General features: G+C 35.7%; 1 protein-coding gene across 1 annotated transcript in view; it reads right to left on the bottom strand.

The window, feature by feature from the left end:
• PARD3B (par-3 family cell polarity regulator beta) overlaps positions 1–12,559 on the bottom strand; it is a 411,926-nt gene that overhangs the window by 212,578 nt on the left and 186,789 nt on the right. The window contains exons 6-10 of the mRNA XM_054381001.1: positions 10,886–10,972; positions 7,200–7,325; positions 3,720–4,075; positions 1,997–2,136; positions 1,109–1,237 (exon numbers count right to left, since the gene is read on the bottom strand). Of these exons, the coding sequence (XP_054236976.1) occupies positions 1,109–1,237; positions 1,997–2,136; positions 3,720–4,075; positions 7,200–7,325; positions 10,886–10,972 (838 nt within the window). The remainder of the gene's footprint in view (positions 1–1,108; positions 1,238–1,996; positions 2,137–3,719; positions 4,076–7,199; positions 7,326–10,885; positions 10,973–12,559) is intronic.

Consider the following 12,559-nt stretch of genomic DNA (forward strand, 5'->3'; position numbering starts at 1 on the left):
ACACTTCATAATTGCCCTAATACAAGAAAAAGTGGGCTCCAGTGACACAAGAGGAAAGGCTCCCATGAGAGAATCTGATCTCACCTACAGCTTCTTATTCTACCATGGGCAACACACCCTTACTTCAACAAGGTCCATCTGTTGACAAGGAAACAAGAGGAAAACTGTCAGCAATGTTTTGTGAGGAAACATAATGAAGTACTTCTGTGAAAGATCTAACTGTAGCTAGCAGTCTAAAGAAAAAGGAAAAGCAAGAAGGTGGAATCTTAAGTAAAGAGCTATGGCGGTTTGTGTCCTTTAAGAGGAGATAAAATGAGACAAAAGCAGGAAATGCTGTCCTTCCTTTATCCTGAAAATTTCTTAATGAAAGGTCAGGTATAGCCATCAATCAAGATAAGGAAGAGGCAACCAAAGAGATGACCTTCTTTGAGGGGAAACACACATGTATGAGATAGCACTTACACACTAATGTAGTCATCCTCTGTCTGTGTCAGAGAAAAGAGAACATGGTTTCATTCAAGCATTTAAAAAAACCCAGAAAGTGAAAATTAAGCACTTCAGATAGAAGAGAACTAGACATGCAAAAACCTATTAAGTCAAAGGCCAGCTTGCTTCCAAAATTTGTGAAGACAGTAGTGGGATTCTGTTCCTTACCACTCCTGCAGTTCGGGGCCTGGCTTAGGAGAAGTATCTCCAGGGGGCAGCCATCCTCACTAGTTTGTTACTGATAAGCTGCAAGACTCATTACATGAACCTTAAACTTCTGGTTTGAAGTTTTGTTTTTTTATTTAAAGTTTGTTCCTTTTCTGAAAGAGAATAATCCATTTCCATTCATGTTTGACCTCAGTTACAAAATTAATTTACAGTATTCCCCTGTGAGTGATGTCATTTTGGGGATGAAAAATCAGATTGTATGGAATTGCGCTTAAAGTAGATAAAATCAAATATCTCTTAAAATCACCTGCAAGTATAAATACTTCTCAAACAAGCCTTACACAGTTACCCTTCACTGGCTTTCTCAGCCAGCAGCAGCTCATTCCTTTTTCTTGAGCTAGTTTTAAAACACGGAATTGTTTCAATATCATTCTTCAGGAAAAAAGAAGTTTACCAGTTCTCGAGGTAGAAAGGCCTCCTCCTGACGAGCAATGATCAGACAGACAGTTTCCCCTTGCTTTGTACTCCTCAGCATAGCTACCAGCTCCTCCTGTGTCCTGCCAGTAATGTCCCGTCCATTCACCTACCAGACACAAAAGAACTAAGGATATCATATCTATGAATATGACTCTTTTTTGTCCTTTCCCCCATTACTTAACACAGGTGTCATTCAGTGAATGAGTGCAAAGAATTATCAACAGCTTTCACAAGCTCCCCCTTTGGCCCTGCAGAAACCACTTAGGCTTTTCCCCCTCATTTTCACCGTCTGTTCAAGCCTCTCTGTAGTACTTACCCACAGTGCAGGGGGTTTCTGAGGGCTTAATTAGTTTGTAAAGCACTTTGAAGATGAAAAGTACAGAAACAAGACCTAAGTATTAAAACTGTTTACCTCAAGAGCTTTTTGAGGTTAGTAAGTAGAAATAACCCATTAGATAATGAGATTGTAAGTCACAAGATCTCTGAAAGTTTTAAACAGACTGATTCGAGCAAAATTGCCTTAAAATGAGCATTTGTCTACCTTGATATTAAATCAGAGACTTTTGGACATGGCTGAAGAAGCAAGATAGATTTTGTTTCTAAACTGATACATTTAACTGCTTTAAGAATCCAAGATGTCATCAGGTCACCTTTGTTCAGACAACCCATGAACCTTTGTGAAAAGCACCTCTTTCCGAGTTGCAGTATAAAATATCTGTTGACAAACAACACAAAAGCCGTGAGATTTTAGATTTTTTTTTCCCCAATTCCACACACAAATAGTATATATAAGGAAATGAATTACTTATTTCAATACCAGTGATCAATACTCAGCAATGCAAATACAAAGGATGTTTATTCTAACCTCCAGGATTCTGTCTCCTGACTGCAAACGACCGTCTTTTACTGCTGCACCTTTTGGTAAAATATTCTTCACAAAAATTGGTCCAGGACCATGTACTGAAGAGTCTCTTGTGACCACAGTGAAACCAAGTCCATCTGGACCTAGAAGGTCAGGTAAAGAACTCCCAACATCAATTTCAACAAGCAAAAGATAACCATTAGAATTAAGTAAACAGCATCAGAAATGTATCACAATCACTCAGGTTAGCTCTTCAAAAACCAGAAAGCCAACAAAAAGCTGTAAACAGAAGCCTATTTTCTGCATGGTCTATCAATGTCAGAACACATGCTCAAATCTTCCTGCAACAGCTACAGATGTAAATACTTCTGGATAGCCCATAAAAATACAAACCAAGCAAAACCTCATTTTTATGCATTACTTTGTCTCTAGGTAGTTTAAGTATCAGCCTTTACACTAATGTCAATAGTCTTTGAAACAAATCAGAGCACAAACATAATTTATCAGTTCTTTTTTTTACTGAAACTTGGTGGATAGTGGAAAATGTCACATGATTTGAATGCAAAAGCAGCTGACAACTTGTTGTTAAGAAAGGATAAAGTAACTTTTCAAAGCTTCCATTGGTGAAGTTGTTCGCTGCTTGGAAATAAATAAAGTGTTAACAAATAAATATTTTAACAAATAATAAGGGAATAACATCAGTTATTATAAGCCACCAAAATCACCCAGGAATAGTAGGGTCCATAAAAATCTTTTCATACTGAGGAGGATTGTTACCTACATGACAGTTTTGAGATATATCATCATATTCCTGTCTTTTCTAAAAAATAAATAAATCACTGTTTCAAAATCAAAAGCATTTAATGTAAAATGTGGAAGATTCTGAAGCAGGTTTTGTTGCTGGAAAGCTGAAGGGTTCAGAAGTAAAACTGACGAACTAAGAAATAACAAAAATTAAGAAATGATGACTTGATTACATTCATTATGTGTTAAGAGAATAAAGTTACAGACAGTTTTTAAAAGGGGCACTTCTAGCCTCAAATTTAACTCTCAGTCAGAGACAGAAATTAAACAGAAAATATAAATGCTAATTGGGATCTGCTTAAGCACACTTTATGAACATGTGCATAAACCTGTTACACTTCATGCAAAGGCAGACAGCTGCATGCAGCAGCAAATAAAGGCACACTCAAAAAATTCAGCCTGCCAAGAGCTGAATGAATACAGATGGAAAGAAACCATTTGCAAAAATAATAATAAAAAAGGGAAGGACAGGTAAATATCTGGTCAACTTCTTGGATAACATGGGACAGAGGAGAGTATACTTTTAAACATATCTTTAAAATAATCTTGTAACAGTGCTGTGATCAGTTAGCAGATATGAGTAAAAATAACAAAAGCCTCTAGCAGGCAGTCCAAATTATGTGTTGAAAAGGATGAAGCATCTCTTAAGATGATGTTGGTAACGAAATATCTTCCACATAATCAGTGACCAAGATCTTTTTAAACAATCAGCAAGTCTGGATAACACACATGCAAAATTTACAAGAAAACTGATTGTTGAGAACATTTCTGTTAAAATTCCTTTACCTTCTGCAAGTTTTGGAGCTTTAAAATAACTTGCTTGTACTTTTAATGTTTAGTTTAGTTAAACTTTATTCAAAATTTTAGGCCCCACTATAGAGAACATGACACAGAATTAATCATATCATTTCCAAAGGCTTACCTTTTTTCAGGTCTATCTTTATTTTCTTTGCATTTTTTTTATTGCCAAAGCCCATAAGAGGAGACAGTGAGGGAGAAGACAACTTTCTAGCCAGACGTGGGAGGTTGGGGCTCTTAGCTTGTTGTAGTGTTGCCTGTACACCTGACTCAAAGCTGCTCGTTCCAGAAGGATTAATTGTTTTCAAAGCAGGTTTTGGGTGAACAGGAGGTGGAATCTTTGGGTTTGGAATTCCTTCGTTATCCACAAAACAAAGAGGAGCAATAGCAGACTTCTCGTATTGTTCTCGATTGTATGGAGGAAGGACTTCCAAGGTGACACTTGGAAATTTCATTGCCTGACGGAAAATGTCCTGAGCCCTTCAAAACAAAGTACAAAACCTCACATGACAAACTGGAAAAATTGGGCAAAATTTGAGGTTGTTTACAGACAATAAAACAAAGTTTTTATCTTGATCATGAAGATATAACCTTACCTTCATATCTACAGGTTCCCTTTTCTAAAAAGAATGCCTGAAATATGATTTCTGAACTAGAGCATTTCCTTACATTTCAAGTAGGAACAGCAAATCTATCAGGATTCCTAGGCAGCTATGAAAGCATATAAGCCAGAATAAACTAACGAACACCATTCTTCACGTGGAGATTCAGGAAGCGAATTTCTGATGGCAAAGGCTCATCAAAAGACTTCAGAAGTTACAGCTTGCTGCTTTTTTCAAGTGTTTGTTACTTATTTTCCTGTTGTCATAGAGACACACTGAGCACTTACGATCAGTGGCTCTGCTGAATACATCTACTCTACGCAAGCTCGAGACTCCATTTTTTCTAAACTGCCCTTCAGATTCCTTCATCATCCCTAATGCTACTGCTGGCTGTTTCCACAGCAATAAAAAAAGGAATGAGGGTACGGGATATATGGACATCTTCAGAAGAAATACTGTGATGGCAAATGGTGCAACAGAAAAGGATGATGGTATGGGATATACAGACATCAGAGAAGAACCTGCTGACCGAAAAGGTGCAAAAATGTGTGTGTTCCTACATAAATGGATAAACAGATAGATATTACTCACATCTTTGGTAGATTATTACATCTTTCAGACCACTTGGTCATATGTTACAAGGAAATTTAATAACTCGGTTTCAGGAGATGAATATTCTAAATATATGAAATAGAAAACATAAGATCTCCTTCAAACAAAAAAAAAATAGTGGAAATAACTCAAGATATCCTATGGGAAAGCCTAAATGCAGTCTTCAGGGGCAAAATAACTCACTGCACTTCAAAAAGAAAAAATAATGGGTGGAGAAATTTGCATTTCTTGAGACCCCAAATGCATACTTTAAAGAAATAAGGGACTCAATTAAAAGAGGTGCTAGAAACTCTGCAACACAACAGAATGTAATTGGAATAGATTAACAGCAAATGAAAAAGCAGACCAACAGTCCCAATATATAGAACTATTTTAAACACGGAAATATAGAAAGTAGGCTGCTGCTATTACAGCTGCAGAATCAACACTAGGAAGTGCTGAAAAGGGAGACTGTATATAATGGTCTTTGCTAAGTATTAGAACAGCTTTCACAAGGGTTATGAAGAAATGTCAGTTTGAAACTAGTAAATAGATTTACCTCTCAAAGGACAATCTGATGACTATTTTCTGGGTCAATAGTCATTGTTGTGACTATTGACATGGATGTGACATTGTTACCACATCCATTACAATTATTTCATTTCTGTAACTTGGCCCTCTGTCAGGTGACTTACAGATATGTCATGCCAGATGGAAACTAGAAGTCTCATTCACTGGGATTAATTTCAACCTGGAAAGCTTTCTTTAGCCATTCTCAAAAACCTAAAGATGGGATATGATGCAGAAGGGTGTTCTAGAAAGCATTTCAGCAGAACAATATAATAGGTCATGGGGACTGGGGCAGAGCTTTCCCATCCCCAAATGGATATTGAGTACTCAACTGCCCAGGTTTTCTCCTTGTCCAATCCAATTCACTGCAACCAACTACTTGTTATGGCAACATGGGTGACACAGACCAATTACATTAGCCTCTGCTCTGAATCACTTGCAGTCACTTCTTTCACTTTCCCAATGACAGAAAGATTATCTAGCAAGACTGGCTTCTCTAAACTAACAATTTTCTTTGCAACTATCCATTCCAGTTCCCAAAACTTTACACTAACTTGCAGGAAGAGAAGTGCCTTGCATTTCTCATATTAAAGGAGAGCCTGATGGAGAATTTGAAAGTTTACTGCAATATTTATAACTGTTGTAAAATGTAGTACATCTCATGAGCTTAAGGCTTCTGTAGATCTAGTTATATTCTGAAGAGATCACAAAGGAGATAATGCATTTGTAAAGAAAAAGAGGTTTTGATTCAGACAAAATCTCATTTGAGAAGGATACATTCATTACAAAACTGCATAGCTGAGGCAATGGGCATTTTAACACAACAGCAACACTTCTGAATAAGTTGGTGTCTTATGTAGGAACATTCTGCGTGGGGGAAGAGAATGTCATGTGTGATACCACAGCAGCACACATTTAACATCAAACGTACAGAAAGGAGCAACTTGAAAAGCTATCAGGACGCAAAAGACAGTGTCAGAAATGAGGTAATACCTACACTACAGAACTACACTGGTTTTAAAAGAACCTATTTTGCAAATATTTATTTCTAACAGTGAAATTATATGTATCCAATTTTACACTAGAAAACTTGAACATTTGGCTTACTGTTTAGAAAGTTAACCCTCAAGTCCCTTGAGATCTCAACAGGATTTTTTTTGCATTATAAACAATCACTCAGCTGTCTAAACATATGGATTAAAAGTAAAAAGAAATTACTATTTAAATACTACAGCAAATATCTGTGACATTTGAGAGGCCATTCTTTTGTGCAGTCACATTAATTCACAGCTGATCAAAACACTCTGTTACTTAAAGTAATTTGAGACAGATAATCAATGTCAACAGGATTTTAATAAAAGTCATTAACAGGTGAGACTTACCATTTAGGTCACCTAACTATAGTTTGGCAGTACTGGTATTTTTAAAAAAATAAACATTCAAAAAGCTGCAGCACACACACACAAACTATCTTGTTTCATTTGCAAAAGAGCATTGAAAAATATGGTGCAATGTTGGCTCATTCTGAAGGTCTTATGAGGACAAAATTAAAGAGAAAATATTGAAAAAGTAACAGAAGAATTATGAAGTGAGAATAACTGTTAAAAAACTTACTGCTGTTGAAATGATACACAATAGGTTCACTAAGACTACAATAAGATTCCTCTCCTCAAATTTCACCTTATTTGGAGGTTTCAGAACAAAAATTACAAAGTTTCTGCCAGGAATCAATTGTACAGGCATTTTATTTGAAATAAATATTAATCCCTTTATTTGAATCAATAAATACATAGTTGTATATAACCCTGGCCAGTTAAGAGTACTGGTAAACCACCACTTACTGCACAAAGGTTTTATCTGTAAGGTCCACATGGTTAATCTTCACAATGCATTCATTTTCGTGGAACAGTCCATCACGCCTAGATCTGCTATCTTCTTCAATACCACGGATGAAGAGTCCTAGCATCCTAAAAGGAATTAAAAGAAAAATAAAGTTAAAAATGTCCTTATTCTGCTGATAGGAATTTATAACAACTAAAAAGAGGTATTAATCTCTACTGTGTATGAGATGAGATAGAGTAGACCATTACGAAGTACTTAACCTAGAGAGAAAGGATTTCTAGCTTGCTCTTTAAATGAAAGGGAGAAGATTGCAAGAAACACCAAGAGAAATTGCTGGATGCTAATGCCATATTACTTACTAGTTGCTAGAACTTCAGGAAGCATTGAGTCCTGTAGGCTACACTGGGAGAAACTGAGGAAAACACTGTATCTCCCCATCCTGTTAAAAATCTGAAAGTAGTTTATGCAATATTTTTCTGTCATTAAGACTGCATTCCTCCAAAAGAGTAATACAAACAGATTAAAACTAATTTTCTGACTTGACTATAATAAACCTGACAGACATTAGAATAAGGTAAAAAATGAACCATTATTTCTACATCTGAGAAGTTTCTGAAACTTTCTAGCTGCCAAAGCCCCTTGTTTTGATACATGAAAGCATTGCTACTCAGACACAGGGCAGGAGGGCAGCAGAACATCAAAACCTATGTTGTCTGTTAGCTGGTTATATCCAAACAGAAACTGAAGTGCAGCACCGAAACTTCTGGTAATTCATTAAGTGAACAAGCACAGGTGGTGCAAAACCCCAGTGTGGCTATCTCTGCTGGCAGTGCTAGGCTATTTCTGACCTACCTGGAGCATCTCTGTATTACAAACTACAGCTCAGCATAGAGATATCCAATGATACCAGTGTAGTGTTCAAAAATCCTGACAACTGTGCGTTTGTGAAGACAATTTATAATCGAGTTTTATTCACTGAATTTCCATACCGCATCGCCATCAAAGGCAGATGACCTTTAGATACCATTTTCTCTTGGTTATACTCCATAAAATATTAATGTGCAATTTCCAACATGCCAGCACTCCAATCACAAAACAGAAGTCTTGTGTTTTTCCTCAGATTCATGGCTGTGTCTCAGATTTAAGGCCACTCAACAGATTCACAGCACACCATTAACTACTTCAAATGGGGATACGTTCACCGTGCACGGAATTTTAGATCTACTGTGTACTAAGGTTTAAAAATTTAAAGTACATTGATGCAACATACATAAAAGTGAAAACTTGGCTCCTGTTGAACATTACTTGTTAAAAATATCTAACAGAAAAAAATAATTATCTAATCTTTCACTGAAAAATTTTCTTGCAACCTCTTCACTAAAGGATTCAAAGGTGCAGTGGTGGTGAGAGGCCACAGCCCTCTTGATGACAAACATCTAACTACTGGCAATCAAACCCCTAAATCTTAAGAACTAATGAAAGATAATTACATTAAGATTTAAAACAATTCAAGTAGAGAAATAAAAGAAATTACAAATGAAGTTAGTTGCTCACTAACCCTGTTGTGTTTAGATGCTGCATCTATATAATGCAATAGTATTACCCACGTGTCTGAAACCTGTTGTGAGTACTGTAGTACCTCACTGAAGGGCTTGAGCTACACATCCTCCGGCAGCTTAAATTCACTGCTCCATTACTTTTTTCCACAACCTCAATTTTAGAGTTATTTTAATGCACTATTAAATTTTAATTTCCTTTTAAAATTTTATCTGAGTGCTAAAGAAAGGGGGGGTGGGAAGGAGGGAAGGAGGACAAGGGAATTATTTCCATTCGTTTTTTAGTTCCTGTATAAACTCAGATTTTGTAACTTAATATAACGTTTTAACTACCTTTAGAAAAACTTTGCCCTGCAGCAGCACTGGACTAAAGCCAGAATTACCTTATTAGAAGATAACTGTACAGCTGAAATACCAGACCAAGTTAGTCATGGCCAGTATGCCATCATAATTTTTATCTTTTCATTAACAGAAATAGAAGATGCTCTTCTGTACTTTCTGATGTTATGATGAGTTGAAATTTATACAGCACTCTCAGCCTTGATTAAATAAGAGGGACAAGCCATTTAAGTCACTCTAATGTTTTTATGAAGGTATTGATATGGTTCTGCCAAGGGTCATTAAAATTTCAAGACAACTGTCTAAACAAGTAGTCCATCTGCCAAAAATCCGCTTGCTCTGTGGGATCCCCAAAAGAATTTGTAAATAAGGACATATTAGTATGCATGAAATGCATACCATGGAACTCCACTTTTTTTCCATGAAGATCTTTAAAAGCTACATCCATCACAGTGATTACAGAACTATCTTACAGTCACAATAATTACTGATTTTAATAGCTTGCAATTTCATCGCATTTTTTACTTAATGATCTTGAACTACAGTGTAAACACTACAATCTTTGTGGCAAGCCTATAATAAAGAACTGTTTTCTGCATTTCATTTCATTTTTATAACAAACACAAGTGCCTTTCTCAAGACAAATGGGCAGCCTGCAAAGCCAAGGACACCATGCGGACTTCTTAAGGTTCCTATCGGAAACCAACTTTCTTCTTGAGGTGGTGATGACATTTTCCAGGCAGCAGGTGGACATCTATTTTCTCTTTTGGCAAATAAAACATTGTAAATTAATTTGGGTCCATTTACAAATTCAAATCTTCCAGAGAAAGCATTTACATACACAGATCTTTACAAGGCAATATAATCCCTTACATTCTCTGTCCCACATGAAACTTGACAAGTAGGACACATTTAAGAATAAGACAACTTTTGCTTTTTGCAATAATTGTCTTTGTGTTACAGCAGCCATTTTAGTATAGTGTCATTTATGGCATTAACAATTTCCCATCTCTTATTCAAGGCTGCCAGTGTCAAATTAACTCTCTATCTAAGCCTCTGTATGTCAGATTTCAGCTCAGAATTTTATTTTTTTTTTTTTTACATCTGAGTTACAAAGCTTGGAAAACAAAATGAAAATGCTGACACAGTCTTAACTACAGTACATCAATATGAGCATGCTGCTATAATAGGCTTTTGTGATCTCAAGAGACTATGTTAAATCATTTATAATTAAAGTAATTGTATTGTGACAAAGAGAAGTTCATGGTATGGTGCACATTTTATAAAAGCTATGCAACCAAATCTGAAAATTGGCTTGAAAAATATGAGGCATGACCAGGCAAGCAAAATTCTTGACTTTTCTTGTCTGATATGTCACTAAGGAAAGGCCTATGGAGAGAAAGCCAACTGGAAAAATAAACAAAGCATGCAATAACAAATGCAAACAATCAAACCCCACATACACAAAACCAACACAACACCACAAAAAATAATTACTCCCCTAGCCCCTGGAACACTACTATTAACATTATTCTACATACAGTCTAGCTTACTATTCAGAGAATAAAAATTGAGGCAATTAAAAGGACCTATGTGAATAAAGAGTTGGTATTGTCTTATATATATATAACTTAGACTAGTAATTATTTTTGTAATGGAAGACAGTGTTATAGACCAATTCTCTTTTAAACGTTTCTTTTCCTTACGGTTAAATAGTAGATATTTGAAGAGAATCACAACTGAAATCCTTTCATTACTATATTTCCTGAGCAATTCAGAAAATACCTTACCTTCCACTCAAAGATGAAAAAAAGGGCACCACATGTATTCCCAAGGGTCCACCCTCTCCAGAAATTTCCACTGTTTTTGTCATTTCGCTGAAAAAGAGCAGGGGAAAGCACATCTTTTATGTTTCTTCACTGACTTCTCTATGTTAAAAACAAATTCCTGGTTCATCAGACATCAGAAAGGGTAGAAAAAATATTCAAATCAGAGTTCATTAACATATTATTATTTTTTTTAATTTAGATTAACAGTTGTGTACTTTGAAAGGGAAAGACACTAAGTACAAGGCATTTTCATAAGTCTACCCTTAAGTAAATTAACCAGAATTTTAAAGAATAAGCTTTCAGTAAGGAGGTGTTTTGTTGGGAGTTTGAGGGAGGAGTTTTTCATAAATGATTCTTCCCAAAAGGCTAAAACTAGAATGAATATATATTCCATAAAAATTAAATGGATAGACTCTGAACAACAAACCACCACTGATTACAACATAATAGACTTTCCTGCTACTATTAGCTATAACACAGGCACAATCAACAGGCAGTTCTATTTGCTGATTTTTTGGTTTCTTGTGTTCCCCTCTCTCCATGAATCAAACTGAAAAATCTTTCCATAATTTTTCTCTATTTTTTCCCTTTTTTTTTTTCCTTGATTTTTTGGGGGTTTTTGTTTGTTTGTTTGCTCCCCAGTGGTCTGGTCATAAAAGCTAATCAGTGTGGCTACCAAAACCCCAAAAAATGCATGGACAGGAAATTAACTCTTCTTTCAGTTCCATCTTCTACTTCCTCCAATTCTCTTAATAGACATACATACACACACACAATAAATAAAAAAAAAATTAAAGGGCTACTTATATTTTCTTTTGAACTTCCATAGAATCAAAGCATACAAGCAAATTAAGTAGCCAAATAACACAGATTCAGAAAATAATCAGAAGTAGTGAATGGGCTTTCATTTATACATGGAAAATTCAGAATAGTTGTCCCCAAATAACCCCATGTTGCTTTAGCACTCCAGGGAAAGAAATGTCATCTTCAGCAACTGTAAAATACAGTGGGATTTTTTTTGAGGGCCATCACAACAGACAGGTTACCTGTCATACTAAATCAGTGCACTTACAGTTATAAGTAGGCTCAAAGCCAAAGAAAGCATATAAGTTTATTTTTAAATCTAACATGAAATCCACACACAAAGTAGACTTCTTTGTGAAAACAAATAACACACAGGTACGTTGTGTATTATTTCTAAAATGTTGTGGTATATCCTAAAAGTTATAGATGTACTAAAATACTAAATACCCAGAATAAGGGTACATACATATTAAAGGTACTTTAGAATTATACTTTAAAGCAAAAATCTGAGTCAGAAATTCTTCTCATTCTCAAACAGATGTGATTCTCAGTCACACCTTAGAAGAAAGCTGCTCTTCACAACTTTTATAGATTTTTGAGGGCCTATTATTTTTATATCTATGAAAGCCTGACAGTTAAAAAATTAAAGAGCAAAACATCCGGGATTTGACTATTTCTTGCTTAAAAACCGTAAAGGTTAGAGACTTGGTAAAATTTGACATCATTCACTCATTCTCTCCATCTTCCAGCAGGTTTAATTTGTCCACCAGAACAGCTGAATTCCAGCAGTGAACTATTTTGCCTTGGTTCACAGTTTACACTACATTGGAG

Source organism: Indicator indicator, chromosome 5 (genome assembly GCF_027791375.1).
Source record: "Indicator indicator isolate 239-I01 chromosome 5, UM_Iind_1.1, whole genome shotgun sequence".
Lineage (NCBI taxonomy): Eukaryota > Metazoa > Chordata > Aves > Piciformes > Indicatoridae > Indicator > Indicator indicator.